The 25,511-nt window shown below is 26.2% G+C and overlaps 10 protein-coding genes across 10 annotated transcripts; 3 read left to right on the top strand and 7 right to left on the bottom strand.

Annotated features, from left to right (window-relative positions):
- Window positions 1-2,439: 2,439 nt before the first annotated feature.
- Window positions 2,440-7,164, bottom strand: EHI_166940 (uncharacterized protein; the record flags this gene model as incomplete). Its single annotated transcript, XM_649680.2, has 1 exon — window positions 2,440-7,164. The coding sequence occupies one exon, from the start codon at window positions 7,162-7,164 to the stop codon at window positions 2,440-2,442; it is 4,725 nt and encodes a 1,574-aa protein (XP_654772.2).
- A 324-nt stretch (window positions 7,165-7,488) lies between these two features.
- EHI_166930 (uncharacterized protein) lies at window positions 7,489-9,275 on the bottom strand (the record flags this gene model as incomplete). The annotated part of the gene is made up of 3 exons (XM_649672.1): window positions 7,489-8,866; window positions 8,922-9,106; window positions 9,144-9,275. 3 exons carry the CDS (start codon window positions 9,273-9,275, stop codon window positions 7,489-7,491), a joined length of 1,695 nt encoding a protein of 564 aa, XP_654764.1.
- A 160-nt stretch (window positions 9,276-9,435) lies between these two features.
- Window positions 9,436-12,891, bottom strand: EHI_166920 (uncharacterized protein; the record flags this gene model as incomplete). Its single annotated transcript, XM_649673.1, has 1 exon — window positions 9,436-12,891. The coding sequence occupies one exon, from the start codon at window positions 12,889-12,891 to the stop codon at window positions 9,436-9,438; it is 3,456 nt and encodes a 1,151-aa protein (XP_654765.1).
- Window positions 12,892-15,956: 3,065 nt separating this feature from the next.
- On the top strand, window positions 15,957-16,640 carry EHI_166910 (3' exoribonuclease family protein; the record flags this gene model as incomplete). The annotated part of the gene is made up of 1 exon (XM_649674.2): window positions 15,957-16,640. One exon carries the CDS (start codon window positions 15,957-15,959, stop codon window positions 16,638-16,640), a length of 684 nt encoding a protein of 227 aa, XP_654766.1.
- A 94-nt stretch (window positions 16,641-16,734) lies between these two features.
- EHI_166900 (nuclear transport receptor, putative) lies at window positions 16,735-19,470 on the bottom strand (the record flags this gene model as incomplete). The annotated part of the gene is made up of 1 exon (XM_645431.1): window positions 16,735-19,470. One exon carries the CDS (start codon window positions 19,468-19,470, stop codon window positions 16,735-16,737), a length of 2,736 nt encoding a protein of 911 aa, XP_650523.1.
- A 123-nt stretch (window positions 19,471-19,593) lies between these two features.
- On the bottom strand, window positions 19,594-21,507 carry EHI_166890 (ABC transporter, putative; the record flags this gene model as incomplete). Its single annotated transcript, XM_645430.1, has 1 exon — window positions 19,594-21,507. The coding sequence occupies one exon, from the start codon at window positions 21,505-21,507 to the stop codon at window positions 19,594-19,596; it is 1,914 nt and encodes a 637-aa protein (XP_650522.1).
- A 687-nt stretch (window positions 21,508-22,194) lies between these two features.
- EHI_166880 (uncharacterized protein) lies at window positions 22,195-22,503 on the bottom strand (the record flags this gene model as incomplete). The annotated part of the gene is made up of 2 exons (XM_645428.2): window positions 22,195-22,441; window positions 22,496-22,503. 2 exons carry the CDS (start codon window positions 22,501-22,503, stop codon window positions 22,195-22,197), a joined length of 255 nt encoding a protein of 84 aa, XP_650520.2.
- Window positions 22,504-22,624: 121 nt separating this feature from the next.
- Window positions 22,625-24,016, top strand: EHI_166870 (GTP binding protein, putative; the record flags this gene model as incomplete). Its single annotated transcript, XM_645427.1, has 1 exon — window positions 22,625-24,016. One exon carries the CDS (start codon window positions 22,625-22,627, stop codon window positions 24,014-24,016), a length of 1,392 nt encoding a protein of 463 aa, XP_650519.1.
- Window positions 24,017-24,145: 129 nt separating this feature from the next.
- Window positions 24,146-24,655, top strand: EHI_166860 (uncharacterized protein; the record flags this gene model as incomplete). The annotated part of the gene is made up of 1 exon (XM_645426.1): window positions 24,146-24,655. The coding sequence occupies one exon, from the start codon at window positions 24,146-24,148 to the stop codon at window positions 24,653-24,655; it is 510 nt and encodes a 169-aa protein (XP_650518.1).
- A 27-nt stretch (window positions 24,656-24,682) lies between these two features.
- On the bottom strand, window positions 24,683-25,460 carry EHI_166850 (proteasome alpha subunit, putative). Its single transcript, XM_645425.2, has one exon. It carries the CDS (start codon window positions 25,439-25,441, stop codon window positions 24,722-24,724), a length of 720 nt encoding a protein of 239 aa, XP_650517.1. The 5' UTR covers window positions 25,442-25,460; the 3' UTR covers window positions 24,683-24,721.
- Between the last annotated feature and the right edge of the window lie 51 nt (window positions 25,461-25,511).

Below are 25,511 nucleotides of genomic sequence, written 5' to 3'. Positions count from 1 at the left end.
TTTTTTTTCATTTATTTATTTGATTTTATCTGTTAAATTATCTATTCATTTCATTGTTGAATTATTTATTATTTTCTAGTTATAATCATTTTTATTTAATATTGATGTTTTGTAACAATTCATCATTCTTATAAATGAATGATATTGGAATGAAAAATAAATAAATTATTCTGTTCATGAATTATTATCATATATCAATTTGTATTTTAAATGTTATATAACAAAATAATAAATAAAATGTTTATTATAATCATCAAATCATCATTTTATTCATTTTGAATTAAAGTACAAATAATAATAATAAAGATAGTATCATTATAAGAATGAGAGATAAAATAAACAAAGATTAGTTAATCTGATTTAATATTAAACATTACAATAAATAAGTAATATATAAATTATCAACAACAATATAAAATAGCAATAATATAAAACATAATAAAAAATACTTTTTAATGAATAAATTATTAATACCTTCTCATTTCAACACATTACTTAATTAATTATTGCATTTCAGCTTAATTAATTATTTTATGTATTATTTTCAATGATTTATTATTATTCTTTATATTTTCACATATTATTTACAATTCAACATATTTCATTTAGTGTTAAGTATTAATTTTTGTTATCTTTATTTGAACACGTAACAAACACATAAACATTGCTAACTATATGCAAATTATTATACAAAACTCATGTTAAGTATTTTTCTTATTAGTTATTATTTTATTATTTGTATTTCTGGTAGTGATAAAACAATAATAAACAATAAATAAAATTCAAATAAACAAACGACAAAATAAATAAAATGGAAAATAATAATAGATGAAAAAGAATAACATAAATAATAATAAGAAGAAGAAAGTATGGTATAAAGAAAAATAAAAATAGAAAGAATGAATTTATGAATGTTGTTTTCTAAAAAAAATAGACATTATACTTGCAATTAGAGATAAAACTCATATTTAAAATCAATATTTAATGAACAAAATCATAAAGCAATACTAAAATACACACTAGAAAACACAAATAAGATAATAATAATAATATATCATCATATTCATGATTTATTTTTAATTAAGAATTTGAACAAATAAGATTCTTATTTCTCTTAAAAAAATAATTTTCATTAACAGAAAATATAGTAAAATGAATGTAATTAAGAATGAGTTGTATTTTAATGTTCTGATATTCATTTGTTTTATTTTCATTTATTTTTTATAACTTATAATAAGATGATGAAACAAATCATTACCATTGTTTTAATGCTGTACTGATTAAAGTTTTATACTTTTTGGATAAAATATTGGAAATTACTTAATGAATCGTCATTATTTATTTAATAAAATAAGTCAATGGTCAATTAGAAGAATATTCAATGAAATTATTCATAAAATTATTGTCTTTTTTTACATAAACATTTGTAACATAACATTGTATTTGTTTTAATTCATTACCATTGAAATATTATTTCAAAGTATCATGTTTCTGATTTGTTCACTATTTATAAATTAAAAGAATGAAAGGGATATAAACAAATATCATCATTGATTTAAATATTCTCTTTAATTATTTTACCACTTCTATTATCTCTTCATTTGACACTTATGTTTGTGAATTTCTCATTAAATCATTATTATTTTATACATACTTATTGAATAATTTTCTCACATTTAAAATATCATTAATTTATTACTCTAAATCACATTCTTAATTTAAAATCAGAAGAGGGTGTAGCTATTTAAACAGTGATTAGACTTGGGTGTTTATAGAAACTACAGCATCAAAGATTGATTATTCTGTAATAACATTCAATAACTTGTTATTTTGAAGACTAACATTATTAGAGTATTGAAATAAAACACTATTTGAATGAAATACGATTGAATTAGGATTTTAATTCTTCTTCAATATTTATTCAGCTTCATTAACATGACATACAAAATTAACTTGTTGATTAACTCTTACTTTCATCTTCCCTTGTCTCATAGTCATGGCATTACTCTTTTGACATATTGAAAATAAACAACCATCCCAGATATTTTTATTAACTAACTTATTTTATAATACACTGAAATATGTTGTTGTTAAATTCATAGTTACTTCATTAACTCTAACATTTGTTTCTGAGTTATCTTCATTGCATTGATTCGTTCTATCCGTTTTATCTTCCTTCAGTTTTATTAATTTATCTTCTCAATATTCTTTCTTTTATTCATCCTTTTAAGAATTATGAAACTTGGAACATCATACCATTTTCTAATTCTTTAGATATTTTATTCCCTTTCCACTCCCCTTGATGGTTGTAGATTTGTGTTGAAGAAATAAAAGAATAGAACAACCAAATCCATCTTTTTTCAATACTTTCTTTCATTTATTCTCATTGTGTTGACATTAATTAACCATTCTAATGACACAACTGATATGGCAATAACATTAATAATCAGTTAAATGAACTAACAAACGTGAAAGTAATGAATCTCTTCTATCCATCATTGAAAGAGGTTGTGTTTCATTATTTCTGTTATCATCTTGAAAAACATCTTCAACCAATATTTGATCAAACACTGGGTTGTTTGTAGAAAGACAGATAAGATCCCACAATAACCTCAATGTGATCTTTCCAACCCAATTCTTTCTTACTCCATCTATTTTATCAACAAGTCTTCCTTCTCCAACAACCCCTTGAAGAACTTCATGAAGCTCTTGAACAATGGTTGCTCTTGTTGCTGGAGATAATAATGATTGTGAAATAAAAACTAACGAATGTTCAAAAGCAATAACTGACATGATAGAATGTGGTGGAGGTGTTGAATATTCAGGACAGACTGACAACATTGCAGACACTGATGCCTGGATGTATTGTACAAGAACTGAATCAGATCGTCCACCAAGAACATTGAGACTCATTTGATAAATTGAGTAAAGATCATTTGGTTTGAATTGTGGGAGACAAGCAACAAGAACCCTTATGTATTTCAATGGGTTTTGATTAAATTTTAGTTTAATTTGATTCAAAACATCTTCTTTCATGAAATGGAATGAGTGCGTTTCTACATAATGTGTTGAATGGTTTATATGAAGGGTTATTGGATTGTCTAATGCAAAAGTGATAAAATAGAATGGGTGGAGAAGACATGACAAAACTAATTCTGTTTCTTCTGCTTCTAAGAGTCGTTGAATAAATGAATCTTTCAAATAATTAGAAATTGGTAATAATGATTGTAATGAAACAAGAGATTGTAATGCTTGTTTATTTGAATTGACTGGAGGTGTTTGATTTCCCCATAATTCATCTTGTAGAATTTTAGAAAAGTCAGTGTCAAATAAAATATGATTTTTTGGAATAGTTGGAATGAACTTTAAGAGAAACTCATGATGTAAATAAGCAACAATACTATGTGGTTGTTTTTTAGTGATGTATAACATTAGTTGACCATTATGATCTTTATTTCGTGCTGAATCTCTCAATGCAGGTAATCGTTTATCAAAGAAATGTTGTATTTTCCAAAAGTCAGTAATTGTTTGAATAGTGATATAACTTTTGGATGGAGTCTTCTTTGGTAATAATTCAGAAAGAATATCAAATAGTTCACCATAGTCATGAGGTAATTCTTTTCCAAGAATATTTTCTAAACATCTTCTATTTTCACATTTTAAACAACTATAAGTTATGGCTTCAATTAATGATATTGGCATTGGTTGAAAAATATCAAATAATGATTGATAGAACAATTCTGATAATTCTTGTTTTGAAGAAAGGAGTTGTAATGTTACTTCTATCCCTTTAAATTCTTTCAATGCTGGTGTATTTGTAGGTGTTTCTCCACGTAATGCTCGTGCAATATCTGGTCGAGTTTCTCTTAATAACCGTTCTGCTTCATGAACAATCACTAATGGTGCTGAGCATCGAGAAACCATCAATGCATCAGACACTGTCAAATCAATTACACGATGAACATACTCCCTTGTGATAGTAGTATCAACATCAATTAGTCCTTGAAGAACAGATGCAAAATATAATGGAACAACCACCTGACCTCTTAATTCTTGAAGCACACCATCCCCTTTAACACTGTCTGAAAGTACATCCAAACAAATTGAATAACAATGATTCAAATCTCGTATTTTAGTTAACCAATGAATGACTTTATCACTAAGTGGATTGTCTGCAACTTCAAAAATGATTGAATCAATAATTTTTTGACCAGTCAAACCTTGTTTACTGAGTTTCATTGCACACATTTCAATATTATGCATATCCAAATAATCGTCAATATATGATGGAGTGTATTTGATTAAAGTAGTAAACAATTCTTTAGCAATATTAATTAATTGTAATAATGTCAAGAAATGATCATTTATTCTAACACCTCTTTTTAAGATGAAATGAATTTCTTCTAAAAATGCAGTCATTTGAGATATTTCATTATTTGTTTTTAATGACTCTATTGATAATAAATTTAATGTTGGTAATAACCCAAAATGTGGAATAAAATAAGGTTTGGATGTTATTTTAGAATGTTTAAGAGTATCATCTTCAATTCCTTTAAGAAGTTGTTGATAAACTTCATTAAAATTGTTTGGAATATAATCTTCTTCATTATCAATTCCAAAAACCCCCTTAGATGGTTTGTTTGGTTTTCCATATTTTATTCCAGCAACAATTAATGAAAGTGCACAACGTGTCACTACAGCTGTTTCAGTATGTTTTAAAGCATCATTATCAACAAGTCTCATTACAGATGCTACCATTGTTGCTGTTTCAGACCATGTTTCTTGACTAAGTTTTGAGACTTCAAAATCTCTAACAGCATCAGCTTCAAGACATAATGAATCATATAAAGGATGTTCTGTTTGTTGATATGGAGTTAATCCATAACGTAGAATCTCTCTAATAGCAAGATGAATAGGAAGAGTATGTTCATCAATAAATAATTTAAGTAAAGAAAAAACTTCTTTAGTTGGTTTTACTCTTCTAAGTAATACAGCAAGTGCTGAAAATGATGCAGAAGAAAGTGAAATAACAGGATTGTCTATTCCATCACTTCGAGCATTAATTAGAGTCATTTCTTTTGCTAGTGATTCAATTGGAAGAGAATATTTAAAAGGAATTGCACATTCAGGACGATGAACAGTTAATATAGCTCTGATAATTTCAAGTAAATAATTAAATGTTTGATTTAACAAATTTGATGTGACTGTTGTTGAAGGGGTTCTACATAAATATCTAATTGAACGAACAAATGCATGTAATCCAGAGATTTGAATTGATGGTTGTAAACGATCAAATGATTGATATAAGATATAAGGAACAAAAGAAAGAATATTTGCAAGTAAAGGAGTTTCATATTTAGAAAGTGGATTTGGAAGTCTTGGAATAGAAGTAGAATTTAAAAAATGTCTATTTAGTGTTGGAAATGAATTTTGTTTGATAATATAAGAAATAGCAATTAATTGAGAAACCCTTTGAATACCAGTTGTTGTTAATGTTGTACTTGAATATTTAGCCAATGCAGATGGTGGAGATAATGAATAAAGATATTGTATTGTTGGAGAGAGAATTTGTGGGGAATGTTTTGCTGTAAATTCACGAATAAGTGGATTAGTATCTGATAAAAAGCAATTAAATAATCTAAGAATAGTTGTAGGATAAGATAAAGAAGTGTTTGGTTGAATTAAAGGAATAAGTCTATACAATAATTTTAAAGGAATAGAAGATAAACAATGAATAAATGTTTGTTTTACAATTGGAGGTTGAGTTGGTTCAAAATTAAGAAATGATTTTAAAAAAGGGATAAGATAAATGTTTTTAGATGGACCTAATTGGATTAAAGATATAATAATCTTAGATAATGCAATTAAAACACCTTGAATTTGTCTTGAACCTTCAACTTTAAAATAAGAAGGAAATGAAGATAAATTAATACCAAATTCATGAGTTATTTCATATAACCACATTTTTTCTTTTTGTGTTTTACCTGAACTTAGGATAGAAGAATAATAAATGATATATTCTCGTTTATCTTTACTAGATTTTATTTCTTTATTTACTTTATCATTAAATTGTTTAAATAATAATTGTTCTATACTTATAAGTAAATCAACACGATTTTCAACTATCATAGTCATTATTTTTAAACAAGCATTATTTAAAGGAACTGAATTTGTAGTAATAAACACAGATATTATTTTATTAATAAGAATCAGTATCATCCAATCATAATTTTTTTTATTTTTCTTCAATATAACAAAGAAATATTCAATCAATAAATCTATTGAATTTGTAATGGTAATAATATTATTACAATTTAATCCAATCCAACTTGCTGTATGGAATAATAAATAAAAATTAAATGTAGATAATGAATATTTATCTGTGTCTTCTTTTACCAATTCTTTCATAAATTGTAAAACACCATCAACATCAAGTCTTTCATAAATTTGCATTGAATGAATACTTTTAGATAATTCTTCATTATGATGAGCAATAAATAATAATCCATCACAATATTCATGAGACATTGTATTTAATAAATCTTCATTAATTAAAGAAAGAGGAGTTACAATAGGTAATAATATAGAAAGTGTATTAGTATATCTCATATTTCCATATCGTGAAATTGTCATAAAATATTGAACTTTAGCACTTCTTTCAATAGAATTTCTACACATACTCATTGCATCAAATGAAACATTAACCATTAAATTATTCATTCCATCAATACTTCCAGTAAGTTTATATAATTTTTTTAATGACCCACTAAAAACTTGAAGTAAATTTTCACAATTTTTAGGTGTTTTTTGATATAAATTATTAATTGTTGACCAAAGAGTAATTATTCCTTCATCTTGTTCATAACGTGGAGTATATCTTAGTAATAATAATAATTCTTTTAAACAAATTACAGCCATTTTACATTTAGTTAAATCTACATTAGTTATAATAGATATTAACACTCCAATAAAATAATTCCTAAACCATAATAACCGTGCCTTTTTATCTTTTAATGAATCAACTTGAGATTTTTTAGATAATGATTGAATAAAATATGAAATAATAGAATTTACATTAGATGATATGGGTAAATTAGTTTGACTATCTGCTAACAATAACAAATTAGTTAAAACTTTATTTGCTTGTTGAAATTCAAAACCCATTATACTGTGTTTGTAAGAATTTTATTAATTATAATTTAAATAATGTAATAATAATATTAATAATAGTAATAATAATAATAAAATAAACACAAACTGATATTTAACTTTCTCACATTGATTTTGAAGAGATTCAAATGTAATTTTTTTAATACCATTTTCCATTCAAAGAAACAAATAAAACAAATAGAAATTAAATTACAAGATTGTATAAAATTTCTTTTCCGTTTTTTAAAAACAAAAATTATCTTTATTTTCAGAAATTACACTTCTTTTCTTAAAATCAGAAAAAATTCAATAGACACAAAAATATTTTATTTTATTATTTTATTCACTTGATATATCTATTGTTGATATAATTTTTGGAACATCAAAATTATTATTATTCTTTTTGTTTAACCAATTTAAATATTCTTTTCTTTCTTGAGTAAATTCATTCATTGCTTTTATCATCTTTAATTCATTTAAATGTTTTTCATATGGAAGAGAATTAATAATACTAGTAAGCATATCTATTCTTTCTTTTAATGATATATAAACATTCATATCTTGTTCTTTAGGATCATACAATTCAGTTTTTCTTTTATTATATTGATCTATTTCATATGGTGTTAATTTTGAAGATAATAAATGGGTTGATTTTATGAATAATGAACGATATAAAATAATATGAAAGAAAGCAGTACGAATAAGATCTGACCAATGAAAGAAAAAATATGAGAATCTTTTATTAATAAGATAATCCAATAATAAAACATCTCGAGATGTCTTAATAAAATAAGGTAATATATCATAAATTAATCCTAATAATTTTAATAATGATTCTAAATGATCTGCTAATATTGACATATCTATTATTTGAATAAAGTCATGTACATTAAATGTATCATCAAATAAACTTATTAATCCATTATTAATTTTAATATAATATCTTAATACACTCTCTATCATTTTACCCATTCTTGTCATTTGTTTAGTATCATAAATATTAGTATTTGTTTTAATAATGAATAATAATTCATTAACATCAGTAATATCATTTTCTTTAATAATAGATTTAAAACAAGTAGAAAATGCTGTATTTTCTTTTATTCTCTGAACCTTCCTCATCATCTTACCAAGTGTTTCAAAAAACCATTTTTTATACATAAAAAATTCACTACTTCTAATAACTTTTTCTTTAACTACTCCAATCATTTTTAATGATTTAATCCATTGTGGAATAAACCAAACAATAAACATGAATGGATTTGGATATATAAGAATAATTGGAATCATTGATTGTAATTCTCCTTGTCTTAAAACACTTGTAGTTGGAATAAAATCCAATAAAAAATGACAATTATAATGTGCAATAGTTGTACTTCTATTAATTTCACTTTGTGTAATTGTATTGATGATATTTAATATTTCTTTATCAACAACACTTAATGCACCAATAATTTTACTTATAACAATATCAATTCCTTCTGGCATTCTTAATTTAATTTTTGTTGATAATTGGAAATAAATATCATCTGAACTTTGTAATGTTAGTTTGTCTAATGCTTCTTGTCCAACAATACTTTTGATTGTCTTTTCTAAGAGTTGACTTATCAATAAATATGTTTCTCTACAACTAACAACATAACTTTGATAAATATTAAGAAGATTTTGAGTTGTTTCTTTTTTTAATAATTGGTTTGCCATATCTGAAAATGATGTTCTAGAAATAAGATAATTTCTATTTATTTGAACAAAAGAATCATTGAAAAACAAACAATGAGATACATTGATAAAGAATATTAAATATTGAAACCATTGAACTACTCATATGTCCATATTTGCAAATATATAATAAATGTGCCCAAAACTCAAATAATGTATCAAATGTTTTTCTATCATTAATATTAATAATTCCTATTTGAAACTTTTCAAGTAATTCTTTAACTTTATCAACATTAGCCTATAATAATTATTATTTTATTATTTATTATTATAACTTTAAAACAAACCATTACTAATTGTGGATATGCTGGAGATGATGCAACAATTCCTAATGCTAATAATCTTTCAAAATGTTGATTAAAATTATTTAATTGAATAACTAATGGATTAGATTTGGTTCGTTTCATATTAATTTATTACTATTTTAAGTTTATAAGAAATCTAAAAAGTTATATTTTATATTATTATCATTTCTTTTAAATAAAAATTTCTTTAATAAGAAGTTATGTGTAATAGAGAGTAATTTTTAAATTATTTGAATGAATCAAACAAAAAAACTTAATTAGTTTAATGTTTCATGCATTTGTATGGATATGGATCAGTTCCAATAGATCCGTCAATATCAATAAGATATTCTTCACTTGAGACATATTGAAGTTCTTCTTTAACAGCAGCAATTTGTTTATTAAGTGTTTCAGCTAATCTTGGTTTTTCAGCAATTGTCTTATTCAAATAAGCTAAGTCTTTATTTAATTTAGCAACTTCAAGTTTTTGTCTTGTAACTAATCTTTCTTTATACCATTCACTATTAAGAATAGTTTTAGCATCAAACATTTCTCTAAATTCTTTAGATTCTCGTGTCATTCCATTATATTCACCATTTGCCATAATGTAAATAAGTGCTTTTAATGGTGGACATGCTCCTTCAACAGTTCCATCTTTAACATAATTCATAGCAATTCCTTTATCAGTTTGTTCAATATATTCATATGAATCTGCATAAATAGCTAAATCTTGTAATTCGGGTTTAAGGAAATCTTCTGGCATAACAGAATTTGGTACTGAGAAAATAGATGAGAAGTAATGTACTGTAAAGTCTTTAGTAATTCTATATCCAAGTCTTTTTCCTGAATATGTTTTTCCATTATAAGTAACATCAGGACATGGTTCAAGATATCCATGTTCAATCAAATATTTTGGTTCTTGTTCATATCTTCTCATTCTTGACCAAATTTCTGGAATTAATAATGAAATATCATGTGCAACTTTATAATGTGGTCCACAATATGATGCTGATGAAACAAATCCTGAATATCCACAACAAATCATTCCAAGAAGATAATTATTTAAATCAACTACAGCTGGAAGTGAATTGAATGGTCCTTTAGTTAATGCTCCTTCTGATCCTGCTCCAAACATTGATGGAGATGCTCCTGTCATAGAAGTAATACATTCCATTAATAATTCTGGTAATTCAAAATAGTGTAATGGTGCAAAAACTGATAATGGTCTTAATTTCATACCATTTTTGGCTACTTGTGGTGGGTTGTTTCTTCTTCCTGAAAGAACAGCATCAACTGGAGTATATAATGGTTCTTCATCACTAATCTTTCTAAATAATTGAATAGCTTTAAATGTCATGTATGTATATTCTGGATCCAACATATCTGGTCTTCTTTGTAAATATCTTGGATTCTTTGATCCAACAAGTTTATCTCCATCTTGAACTAATCTAGTATGAGATGATGAAACAATATATTTAGCCTCATCTTTACCTGCAACAAAGTCTTGTAAACATTTTCTCATTGGTTCAGTGTATTGATACAATCTTACAACATCTTTAGTGAAGTCTTTAGCTTCTTCTCTAGTCATTGGTTGATAATTAGAAATGAAATGTCCTGGAATAGAGAAATCATATTCAGTTTGTTTATCATATCCTCTGAAAACTGCATCATCTGGTCTTTGGAATAATCTTAATTCACAATTCTTAACAATTTTACATGCTTTTTTACCATTAGTATTAATTGGTGTTTTAAGTAATTTAGTTGGAACAATAACTGATGCTGTAATATCATCTTCCATTTGTAATTTAGCTGCTGGGAAGAAATCTTTTCTTAATTGGAAAACTCTCCATGTAGTTTCATCTCTTTCAAATCCAACTCTAAGATATTGTGATGGAAGTGGCATCTTTCTATATTTTAATTCATGTCCTTCTTTACCATTAATTTTATCTACAGTAATTCTTGATTGCCAATCTCCTTTCCATTCTTCTCTATAAAGAGATTTAATAGTTAAAGCTAATTCTACAATCATTGGTGGAATGGCTGCAACAAATTCATTATGTTCCTCAGTAAAGAATGATGATGGTGTTAACATTTTAACAACTGTTCCAAGAGTAACATTTGGATCAAGAATATGTGCACTTTTAATTTCTCCATCCGCATATCTTCTTGAAAAGTCATGATCAAATACTTTTTGAACTGCTTTAAATTCTTCTTCTTTGTTATTAACAAACATTTTTCCTTCAAATATAGCATCTGAAATATTCTTTGAAATTTCTGATTTTCCTCCTCCTGAAACAGTGCATGGTTTATGACAAAGAGTATATTGTGGAAGAATTCCTCTTAATGTCCATCTTCTGGATGTCATTGTATCATGTAAAATAATAGTATATCCATTTGGTAAAACATAATTTACTTTTGGTGTTAAAAGAATACTTTCTTCTTTTCCATTATGATTGAATTTAATTGATGCATCTTCAATTGTAAATACTGAATCTTCTGGAACATAAATAATTCCTTCTGGATATTTTTTATCTACAGCATATCCTTCTTCTTTAACAATAATGGAATGTTTATTCTTTTCAACCATTTCACTAAATTTATATCCTTCTGCATATTGAACAGCTTTACATGCTTCTCCAAGATCATATGATGGTCTAGTAACAGCTCCTCCTGCATGTTCTTCTTCTGCAAATCCATATAAATTAGCTGAATATGAAATTTGTGTTTTAACTTCTTTCTTACAATATCCAAAGTAATTATCTGCAATAATAGTACAAATAACTCCTGATGCATCTCTACAATACATTTTGAATGTTTTACCATCATTATATAATTCATCTTCTTTTTCCCAACACATTCTTTCTCGTTTTTGTCTTTCAGTAGCTTGACTAATATGTGGAAGTCCACATTCTTTCTTTGTCATACGAGTAAGATGTGGTGCAAGAATAGCCATTCCACTATGTCCAGTCCATCCAAGTGGATCAAGAGCAGCATCATTTTTAGATAATCTTGGATTACCAGCATTTCCAAAAACTGACTCTACAAAATCAAGACATGACACCATATTTCCTGGTACAAAGAAATGCATTTCAGTAGCTTTTTCATGTTCAAATCCTTTAACTCCTTTAACTCCTGGAACAACAACTGGTCTCATATAAAGTGAAACCCATGATCTAGTTGGTTCTTTACATTCAGCTGTATATGGAATAATAAGATGATCATCTGGTGCTCCATAAAATGCTGCTTTAAGCATTCTTAAGAATGCTATTTTTGGACATTCAATTTTATCAGCTGGAACTGGAACATCACTTTGACAAATATGGAAAACACCAACAGTAGTTCTTTTATCTTTAGCTGGATTATGAAGTACTCCTTGTTTAATTTTATATGATTTCATAGTTTCACAGAAAAATTCTTGTTTATGTGGTGGGAATGATAATACTCTTCCAAGTCCTTCTCTATCAAGAATAAAAGTATTGTCTGGAATTTTTGGTACTTCTTCTCCACATTCTGCAAAATATGAATTAAGGAATGTTTGAAGTCTAGCATCAATTGGAGCTGTACTTTCTTGATCTCCTTCAGCAATAATATCAACTAATGGTGCAACAACATCAATAGCATCAGATTTGTCATGTTTTGGGTATTCTTTTCCCATAGCAGATAATTTTAAATCAGCAAGTGCCTCAAGTTCTTGAATATTAAGAATAGGATAATCGGTACCTTTTTCTTGATTAAACATGTTAATAATTGTGAATAACTTTTAAAGTTATCTTTTGATCTTTTAATTATTCTGCCAAATCTTGATGATTTGGTTCCACTTCTTTTCATTTTTATCTTCTTTCCATTTACTTTTCTCTGCTTTCTTACTTCTTTTCTTCTTTTCATAGTTTTTTCAACTTTTCCATTTCTGTTCTTCCTTGGTTTTTCTCTTTTTTTGTGTCTTCTTTCGGGATTTTGAGGTAGTTATGTTGCTCACTTTTTGCTTGTTTAGATAGAAAATCTCTTTGTCTTAAAACAAATACTAAGTTTACCTGACTACTTTCACTCCTCACCACTTTGCTTTTCGTTAATAAGCAAGCACCTATCCAATTCTTTAATACTCAAATAATTCCCTCTAATTCAATACAATCTGTTTTTTCTTCAATTAATAAAACAATGTTAAACAGTGTTTAATGTCATTGTGTTGAGAGGTAAAGAGATGGGTTTCTAAATCTCATAATGGTTCAGTTGTTAAGAAATGGAAGAAAAGAAACCCAAATGGTCATTAAACGAACCTCTAAAAACAATCACTGTATTTGAGTCAAAAGAAGTCTTGCCTGTTGAGGTAAGTAATCAAAGGAATAAAAAATTACCGAAGAGAAAAGAGGAAATCACTGAGTATAAATTTAATGAAATTAACATAAACGATGAACAAATAAATGCCTTACTTACAACCGAATTATTTGGGTCAGAGTATTACAAATATTTCTATGAACTATCATTTTCAACAGAGAAAGTAAAAAGATTTAATTGATAAATACCGTTTTTCTTGACTGGTTTTAATTATTATCAACTAGGATTAACTCTTAATCCTTTCTAAAACTTTCTTCTGTAATCATCACATTCTAATAAATTACAAATACTCACATTGTAATTGTCATTTGGACTAAGCACTTTGGAGAAGAATGTTCACATAATTTTTGTTAAGTCAGAAATACTTAAATAAATTTCTAAATTTCATTATTTTATTCATTAGGTATTGACTCTCAACAGATATTTTGAAATATTCATGTGATGTTATAAAGTAATGTTAATAATTTAACTACACGCATACATCAATCTTCTTTATGTATATCAAAAATACTAACAAAGCATAAAGTTAAATAATTTATAGTTATATAAGATAGAGATTATGAGTATTACAGATAAGAGTAATTCATAAGTCGAAAAAGAACGTACTTTTTGAAAAGTCATTTATTGTTATCATTCAAGACTAATTACTCAAAGAAATGTACTATTAAAATATATCTAAAAGATAAATAAGATTTTGTATACTGAATTAAGTCAATGTGTTATTGAAAAGCTATTGCAATGAATTTATCTCTCTTATATTGAATAAAGTAGTTTTTGAATTATTGGAAAATAAAGAAATAGGATGTGAATATGTCATAGTTCTATTGATAAACCAATGAATAAACATTTAGTAAATTATGTAAAGTTGGTAGTACAACTGAATGAACTGTATGTCGATTCTTTTGAATTAACAGTATTGTTAAACAATATTTATTTTGTAAGTATTTAAGTTGCTTTCACTTAAACAAAATGAAATTAATTCAAATAAGTAAAGAATAAGAATAATGGTTATGTTGAAATAGAATTTTCAAATATCTTTTCATTGTATTACGATATTTTAGGGATGTAAATAATAAATCTAATACTCATTTTAGTATATTTCATATAATAAATTTTCAGGTACTACCACTTATTAATTCTTGCCAGAATAAACCAGAAAGTGCTACATAATCACAACAATGTTTTGTTCATCAATAAATATCAATAGAAAATGATTATATTAATAAACACATAAAATACAAATTCAATGGGTTGATTAAAAACTTTTCTTTCTGGGTTGAAATATAGTATAACATCACTCTTTTTTAACAATCCATTTTATTACTTCAATTAATTCTTTCATAACAACACTTTTATTGATAAATAAACAAAGTAATGAATATACGTTTAAAAGTTAGAAGTTAGTAAGAGTAATGTTACTTACTTCTTCATTATAATACCAAAAACAAGATATTTAAAATGAAGTTATATTTAATAAAAACATACATTGAAGTTATAGAGGTGAGGATCAACTAACATACTATAAAAGTACAATATACATATTAATTATAAATATTAATAATAGAAATACCATAAAGAAGTAATTATAAATTAATTTCTGATTTTATAACAACATAAAATGTTTGAGAGTTTAGTGTAATAAGAATAAACATATTAATAATTATTTTAATCATATAAATTTCAGAAGAATAGTATCAATAAAAATATTTTATTTTTATATGAAGTTATTTCTTTTAACCTTTTTTAAATATTAATAATTTGTTGTTGTATGTATCAATGTGCTGTTTATGATCTTCTTCATTATTACTCACTATTTATTAAAAAAAAATAAATAACTTTCAGTATTTTACATTAAAGAATAGAAGGTACATAGAAATGTAACACTTGTATTATATTTTATTATCATAACAAAAGAAAACACAATAAATCATTCAATTTTTAAATAAAATGTAATTCCAAGAATCTCTCTAAAGAGGTTAACCAAAAAAAAAAATAAAAAGTCTTTAAGAGAATGAAAAGACTAGTTAAATGAATATTTACTCATTCAGTTTAACTTATGAAATAGTGTTAAAATATTTTAAAAATAATTATATGCTCATTATACACAATATTTATGAATGAAATCAAATGTTTTTTACTTTTAATAAATTACATTATAATAACTAATACAATAATGGATATATTGAAAAAAATCCATCATATTTTAATGTGACTCTGTACATTTATGTAAAAACAACTATTTGTTTATTATTTTAACATTATAAAAGTAAGAAGTTTATAGAATAAATAATAATATTTGATTAATATTCATTGTATCAAGAAAACAAGAAGTACATTATCTGTGTTTTTATTCACTCTTTGTTTAAAACAGAAATTATCATAAAAATAAAACTTCGTTATATATATCAATGTAATAAAATAAAAAAAAAAGAAAAATTTAAAAAATAACAAAAAAATAATAAACAACGGAAAATGGAAGAAGTTATCAAAAGAGGGGATGGAAGAGAAGCAAATGAAATTCGTGCAACAACAATCAAAATTGGAGTGATCAGTGGAGCAAAAGGAAGCTGTTTAATACAAAAAGAAAACAGTAAAGTCATATCATCTGTACAAATCAAAACACAAGATGAATCAATAGATTTTGAATTTACAGTAAAAGTGACATTTGCTCAGTTTGGGAACAATGACTTACTCAACAAAAGAAAAGAAGTTGAGCTTCAAGAAATCTTAACACAGTCATTAGTTTCTCGTATTAATCAAGAAAGCAATAAAGGAAAAATTATTTGTTTACAAGTATTTGTTATGGAGCAAGATGGAAGTGTTGAAGATAGCATAATCAATTCTAGTTCATTGGCATTATTTGATTCAGAAATTCAAATGGATAGCATTATCATTGCAACAACAGTTGTTAAATTGCCAATATATAACCAAGTTATTGTTGATCCAACGGCACTTGAAGAAGAGAAAAAAGAAGGATCAGTTCTAATTGCATGTATTCCATCTAACTCTTCTATCACTCAAATTTATATGAGTGGAGTATTAGATCCACAAGATATTTCTAGTTGTCTTTCTATTGCGTTGGATAGTTGTTGGAAATTAAACAAAGAAATAGAGTTAATTATACAATCAAAAAACGTTAAGATGATTGAACATTAATAAAATAATTACTTTTATTATTTTTCATGGTTTAAAAGAAGAAAGAAGAATGGATTTAATTTAAAAAAATAAAAGAAAGAGTCTAAATTACTTGTTAAGCAGTTTCTCTGCAAATATAAAAGAAATCATCTAATAGGTATTGATAATCAGTCTTTTTCATTTTTATACTTGCAAATGAATTGATGATTTCAATTGGAAGGAAATTATATTCGTTTTGAATTACTAATGACGTTTTATGAGAAATAAGTTCTGGATTTTGTTCGTATAATAAACTCATTAAATCAATAACTTTTTCCCTTTTTGTTTTAGTTGTAAATTTACGGGCATTTGATAATAAACTTCTTATTAAAGTTTCTCCTTCATTTTGAAGATAAGTATTTGAATATGAACTTCTGTTGGAGTGGAAGAAAAGAATCATTGAATCAACTACTGTTCCAAAAGTTTCACCGCTCATTGTATCTAACACATTTAATGACCATGGAATAAATCGTTGTTGAAGGATTGAGTCAGAGAATTCTAATGGATATTTGTCAAGTAATTGAGAAATAATAATAAAACATTCTGTAATAACATCAGTATAACTACTTTTTGGTTGAACAAGAACAAATTGGAATATCGTGTCAAGAACTGGTGGAATAAAAGTAAAACAATAATTTTTACATAAGGGGTTATGAGAGCGGTCATCTTCACGTTTAAGAGCTCGTATAAGGAAAGAATACATTTTAACAATAGAGGCTAAATGAGTATTTTGCCACCATTGAACCATTTGAGTAGAAATTGTTTGAGTGAAATCTACAATAGATGAACCAATAAAGAAGAACAAATATCTAATACAAGAAGCGATATCTTCTATTAATGACTCATTTTTATTTTGAATAGCAAATTCCATTAGTCTAAAGAGAGTAGGAATAACATCATACTTTTGTAAAAATGAGATAGTGATATTTTGTAAATTTAATTTAACACCAGAGTCAAACCATGAAGTTAATATTCTAATAAGCGCTGTCATTAATTCAGGTGATATTGGTTGAGATAATGATTTAACGAGTGGTGGGATAAATGTTTCTATATATTTTAGTTTAATTTCAAATGGTTGTTTTTCTAAAACTAAACAATAACCATTTATTAAACTACTAAATGACCCATTAACTCCACCAACTTTCCATGATTGTGGCATTTGTTGATAAACAGATGAGAATGTTTGTGAGATTACATCAATTAATGGAATGAAATCAACAGCACAACCATCACACATATTTTCAAATGAAATTGCTACTGGTTCAATAAGTTCAGGAATATTAATATATTTAAGAATATACTGAAGAGCAGTAGGTGCAAACGTAGGTGCATAATTATGTATCCAATCACAATATCTACCAACACAAAATACTGAAGTATGAAGAAAATGAAGATTAGTTGATTCAATTTTAACAATAGATTGAAGAATAGATAATACCATTTCTGATTTATATTCACTTAATACTCTTGCTAAAGACCTAAAACAAAACAATGATGCTTCTGCAATATCTAATTGATTTGGTATTGTTGAAACACAAATAGATGAGATTGTATCTAATAATAATGGACATGGAACAATATCACATGACCTTCTTACAAACTCACTAATAACATCTTTTCTAAAATCAATAAAATCAAGAAGTTCTTCTTGATCTCCATTATCTATTAAAGGTGTTTGTACTCTTAAAACATGTTCAAACATTGAAACAAATGTTTCTGTTAATGCAAAGCATATTTTCTCTCTCATATTTTCATGTGCTGTTTCATTAAGAAAGTCAGTTAAATCAACAACAACATCAGTGATTCTTGTTATATTTCGAATAGACCTAATACAAGTGAATTGATCTAATAGTCTATAATACATAATAAATTGATTAGAATCAATTTTATCAATATATGTTGTTAATACAAATCCTAAAGAACAATAAAAATCACTTACCCATTCAAAATCTTCAATATCTCCTTGAGTTGTTTGAACAATGGAAGATATATTTGTTATTAATTGTTTAAGAACATATTGAACTATATTAATACATATTCCAACTTCTTCATCAGTTGTTTTCTCATTAATTGAACGAATTTTCTTCATAAAATAATAAAATGAATCTGATGAACGTTCTCTTAAATTTTTTTGTTTAATTCCTTCAAAAATCATTTGAATGATTTGACATTGATTTAATAATGAAATAGAAATATCAAGGTTTTGAATCCAACTATTAAAACAGTCTAAAGCATTTCCTGGAAATAAAACAAATGAACGTTGAATAAAATCAAGTATTGTTGGTGATGTATGAATTAAATTATCATGTAATGAATAAAGATATTCTTTCTTTGCGAATGGTAATTTCTTATTTGCCTCAGCTATTGAAGAAAACATTAATAATAAAACAGGAATATTTGAAGTATCAGTGATAGGTAAATTTTGTATAATTAAAGGGAAATAATCATTCCATGAATTTGACTGGACGCATAACGCTGCTAATGATTGTGCAAGATGAGATGTAATCATTTTTTGATTTTTATATACAGATAAACACTTTAATATAAATTTAAATAGTTCATCAAAATTCTCTATTTCTTTGAAATTATAACACACTTTCTTCTTTAATATAATTGCTCCATAATAAATTCGTTGTTGATAAAATGCAACAGTTGGTTCACTTGTTAATAACAATGGAATAACTTGCCATGCTTCTTTAGTTTTCATAAATTCTTGTAAATACTGATCTGCTTTTGTTGTTTCTTCAGGTATTTGTTGTGGTGAATATAATACAGAAATTGCTTTTAGAACATCTTCCACTGGTTGGTTCATTTTAGGTTTTTCTAGTTTTTTGTTGCAATTTTTATGGAAAAAGAAAGAAAAGTGAATGGAATGACGTGGTTTAACATAATAATTTATTTTATAATAAATTATAGTATAATATTTAGTTATATATTACCTCTTTTCTTTATTAAACAAATGAAGTGCAATAAGAACAAAGACATTAAAAGCAATACAAAACCCAGCAAGTACAAAATAATCAACAAGAATTGAAGAAGTAATTTGTAAAGAGTCTAAGTATTGTCTACCACTTGTATATGGACATTGACCACCAACTAATTCATCAGGTTGACAAAAAAGAGGGATGTTATCAAATTGATTTAACATTACTAATTCAAATGCATATCTTAAATAAGAAAGATAATACGCCCATAACCAAAATCCAATAATATTATCTTTTTGTATAAAGAATCCTGTAAAAATCATCAAAATTACAATAAAAATAGGGGATATGATTTGTGCGACTGTAACATTTGGTGATATTGCTGCAATTGCATAATACATTCCTTGTGAAGTGAAGGTTGTCAATACCAATGCTCCCCACATACATAAAAAGTTAACAAAACCAGAACGAAGATTAAGCATTGGATAAGCAATAGCTAAATATAATGTTGGATAAAAGATTAAAAATGGAATAGAATGAAGAATATATGCACAATAATAAGATGTAATACTATATAATCCTTTTCCTGATTCTCTTCTCATTAATGTTCGTTCTTCTATAAATTGAATTAAATAATCCATTAATGACATTGCTTGAGAAGTAACAATAAAAAAGAGAACACCTCCTTTATCTCTCATTCCTTGTTGGTCATTTTGAATATTAAAGAAGACAGATCCAATTAATAATGAAAAAAATATTTTTGCAAAGATTTGACCAAAAATTTGTGATGGATCACGATAATCTGAGATTATTAGTCTTTTAATCAATTCATAAAATCCTACTGGTCTTCCTACTTTTTTCTTCATTTTTTCTAAATCAGCAGAATTTATTTCTTCAATTTCATTAACTATTATTGTTTTTCTTTTCTCAAATACTTGTTGAACACTTTTTTTCTCTCCTCCAAAATTCTCTGCTAATAATTCTCTTCCTTGGTCATTCCCATATTCATATGCACCAGCATCCATTAATGCATCAGCAACATTATCTTCTGTTTCAAACCCAGCTTCTTTTAAAAATGATTTACATCCACTTGGTGGACCAAAATACATCATATGACCACGATTTAACATAATAATCTTATCAAATTTTTGAAATATTAATGGTCTTGGTTGATGAATTGTACATATAATTGTTGTTCCTTTATGTGCCATTTTTTGTAATGCATTAACAACAGCTAATGAACTAAATGAATCTAATCCAGTAGTTGGTTCATCAAGAAACATTATACCAGGTTCAGTTACTAATTCACAACCAATAGATACTCTTTTTTTTTCTCCACCACTAATTCCTCTTCTTTTCTCGGTTCCAATTAAAGAATCTTTGATTTTAGTAAGATCTAATACTTCTAATACTTCTTTAACAATCATCTTTCTTTCATTCTGTCTACTTGAAAGTGGTGCTTTTAATTTAATATAGAAATCTAACGCTTCTTCTACTGTTTGTGTACCTTTTAGATAATCAGTTTGTGATACATATCCAATTGATGTTTTATATTTTTTTACATCTTCATTATTAATTAATACTTCTCCACTTATATTTCCTCGTTTATTAATGCCAGAAAGAATATCCAATAATGTTGATTTCCCTGCACCACTTCCTCCCATTAAAGCAACTAACTCTCCTGCTTCTATATATCCACTAACATCATCTAAAATTACTTTCTTTGTTAATTTTATTGGAAAAGAAAGATGATGAAAGAAATCTTTATTTATTTCAAAAGTATTGATTGAATAACTAATGTGCTTAAATGTGAGATTAATTGGATTGATTTGGAGACATGGACTGATAACGTCAAACGCTTTTTCATGACTATTTGATTCTCCAACATCAATAACAATCGTTGGTTGTTCTACTTTCTTATCCATTAATATATGTACATTCTTTTTGATCACTTTCTTTATATTCCCTTAATTTTTGCTGAGATTCAAGTCATGATTACAAGATTTAAAGATTCTTTTATATAACAATACATTTTATAAATAACAAAATTTTAATTATTTTTTATTTTTATTTTTGTTTTTTATTTTATTGGTTATTCTATTTTTTGTTTTTAGAGTTATTCTAATTTTATAGGTAGAACTAAAAAAGCAAATGTCAAGAACCCAATCACGAATTGCCCGATTATCTCAAATGTTTGAACAAAAACAGAATGATGGCGTTCCTAAATTGGAAGAGTTAAAGGCAAAAAGAAGAACGCCATCATTTGGAAAGTCTGCAAAGAAAGATGAAAACCATCTAACAAGTGATACAATATCAACACCAAATAATGAGAATAACAGGGTTATTGAAAAACCAATTGAAACGATTCCTTTAGATAAATTTGATGATGATTTAGACTATGAAGAAGAAATAATATTTGAAAAGAAGAAATAAATATTACAATCACCTTGTTTAAGAATGAATATATAATTTAAGTCTCACATAATCATTTAAGGTTAATTACAGCTAATGTAACTATTCCACCAATTAAACACAATATTAATATTAAAGAAATAATAATAAGTAACCAAAGCTGATGATGTGTCAATCTATTTTTTTCTATTTATAACTGACTAAGAAAAGAAAAAAAAACAAACCTTGAAATTCTTCCACCAATATGTTTTTCTCAATACTATTGCTTGTTTTTTAAACTGTTGAGCATTTATTGACATCTCATTTGATTGGACTTCTAATTCTTCTGCTGTAGCAATGTTTTGTGTCATCATTTCAACATTTTTTGCCATAGTATTTCTTGTTTCTTCAAGTTGCTTCTTGATTCGATCTTTTTGATTTTCAAAATATGGACTTCTAACAACAGTCCTATGAATCAATAATTAATTTTAGAATAAAACATTTTTTATAAGAATTACAAACGGAAACATGACTAATTATTATCTATATTTTTATCATATTAAGTAAGTTCTTAAATAATCTTGACTATTCACCTGTCAATAATCACGAAACAAATACCCAAAAAAACAATCTCAAAAATAAAAAGAAAGAATGAAAAGCAGTCATAAAAAACCTTTTAGTGGAAAACAAAAAAAACAGCAACTAAGTGAAAGAAGAGAAAGAAAGAGAGGAGTAGCAGAAAAAGAAACTGAGAAGAACGTTCAAACAGAAGAAGAATTAGTGTCTAAAACAAAAACAAAATTGAAAGAACAAATTTTTGCAACAAAAAGAGATTTAAGACCAAAACTTCTTGGAATGGAAACTAAAGAAGAAATTGATGAACGTAAGAAATTAGCAGATTTCCCAATAGACTTAACAAAACGAGTAAATGGAAGAGCTATTCCATTATTTGATATAACTGGTGAAGAACTTGACATTATCACTCGACCACCATGGAATTATAATATGACTGCTGAAGAATTAGACCAAAATGAAAAAGTGATATTTGAAGAATGGATAACAAAGATTATTGATGAACATCCCAAAAATATAAATTATTTTGAAAGTAACTTAGAAACATGGAGACAATTATGGAGAGTTGTTGAACGGTCTCAAGTTGTTTTAATGATAGTTGATGTTAGATTTGGATGTATTCAATTTAATAGAAAAGTGGCAGAATGGATTAAAAGTTTAAATAAAGGATTTGGGGTGATATTGAACAAGAGTGATTTAGTTGATGAAAAGATTGTATTAGAATGGCAAGAATACTTTTTAAAACAGTTTGGAGTTAAAACTCTTTATGTAAAAACAAATCAAGCAATTGAAGGAAGGACTGAAGACTGGGATCTTGAAAGTATTAGAAATGAAAAGAAGAAAGAAGGAGGTGAAAAGAGTTATGTTAAAACAACACTACAAGATTTTGAAAATTTTGTAATGGAATTAAAACCACCCAAAGAAATAAAAGAAGAAGAAAAACCAATTGAACAAGAAGAAGATGATTCAAAAAAGATAAAACCTAAAGAAAAGAAATTAGTTGTTGGTTTAATTGGAAATCCTAACGTTGGAAAATCATCACTTTTAAATTGGCTTGTTGGTAAGAAAGTTACTTCTGTCTCATCTCATCCAGGGAGAACAAAATATCTTCAAACGTATAATATGAATAAACATATTACTCTTGCTGACTGTCCAGGAATGATGTTTCCAATGATAAATCAATCTCAATTGATTCAAGTGATTTGTGGAATTTATCCATTAAGTCAACTAAGAGAACCATATAGCATCGTAAGATTTTTCTTAGAAAGACTACCACTTGATAAAATATATTCAATTGAACTAACCCCAAATATGACAGTAATGGAATTTGTTGAAGCATATGCACAGAAAAAGAATTATATCACAGGAAAAGCTGGAAGACTTGACACTCATAAAGCAGCAAGAGAAATACTAACAGACTGTATAAGAGGGAGGATAGTATTTATGTTTGAACCACCAAAGTTAGAATAAAAAATTCAAACTTCAAAGTTATTTTGTTATTTATATTTTTTTTAAGAGAAAAACACTAATTTTAAATTGAATATAATTTAAAGAAGTAAAACAAATTAAAAGAAATAGTAAAATGTAAAGAATTATAAAATGATAGACATGGAAAGAAGTCATATGATACCATTACTATTCCAGTTTCAATACTTATTACAAAATAAAATCGTCTATCGATACAAATTTCCTGAGAGTACTGCATATAAAAAATTACAATTTTATTCATATGGATTATTAAAAGAAAGAATAAGTAAAATTATATTAAACCAATTTGGAACAGCTTCACCTCATGCTATGACAAGAGTAAGAGAATTTGTTTTAGCTTCTAAACATGAAATAGCTGGAGAAATTAATGTAGATGAATCAGTGTTTGAAGTACTTTTAACTGAATGTTTATTACTTCAAGGAAATGCTCATATATTTGGAGAACAATTATTATTATCAATGTTTCAATTAGGCTTACAACGATATATTTCTTCTATAGATCAAAGAAAAACAAAATGGATTAATGAAGGTAAATTAAATACTTTTAATGAGAAATATATTGAATTACCAATAACTCCTTCACCAACTTCATATTCTTCTTTTTATGGTTTAAAATATTAAATTTTGTTTGATTTGGTTATTATTTAATAAAAATTAGTCAATTGAATGCTATTAGATGAGAATAATTTAATCTCTGTCTTCTACTTGTTCAATTCCACATTCTTTTAATAAAACAGAAACTTCACGATCTTTCATAACTTTAAAACTTGGTTTATTTTGATTATCTAATTTAAAAATACCAAATTCTAATTTAGATGGTACCATTGATGAACTTTCTACACTTTTACTAAAGATTTTAACTGCTAATTTTTTTGCTTCTTCTAATGTAATATCATCTTTATATTCTGCTTTCATAATTGATTCAGCTGCTTGATAATTAGCTCCAATAGCAGTAGCTTTCCATCCTCCATAATTTCCACTTGGATCACACATATATAATTGATATCCAAAATATCTATCCCATCCTGCATATAAGAACGAAACTCCATATGGTCTTAATCCACCATATTGAGTATAACTTTGTTTCATATCACAAATGCGTTGTACTAACATTTCTACTGGTATTTCTTCTCCATATGTAAATCTATGTTGTTGACATACATCTCTTAAATAATCTACTAATATATTTGTATCTGATGTAATTCCTGCTGCAGCACATGCAATATGTTCATCTAATTCATACATTTTATCTGCTCCTTTAGACCTATCAACTAATCGTGCAACTCTTTTCTTTTTAGCAGCAAGTAAAATTCCATCTGTAGCTAAAATACCAATTGCACTTGATGAATGACTAATAGCCTCCATTGCATATTCTACTTGATACAGTCTCCCTTCAGGGGAGAACATAGTAGTTCTACTATCATATCTTCTAGCCTACAGTCAATGTGAATATTTTTCTTTCTTTTCCGTTGAAGTT

This window comes from Entamoeba histolytica, genomic scaffold (assembly GCF_000208925.1).
Source record: "Entamoeba histolytica HM-1:IMSS scf_1104750518823 genomic scaffold, whole genome shotgun sequence".
NCBI classification, from domain to species: Eukaryota; Evosea; order Mastigamoebida; family Endamoebidae; genus Entamoeba; species Entamoeba histolytica.
This window is presented reverse-complemented; position numbering and strand designations above follow the sequence as displayed.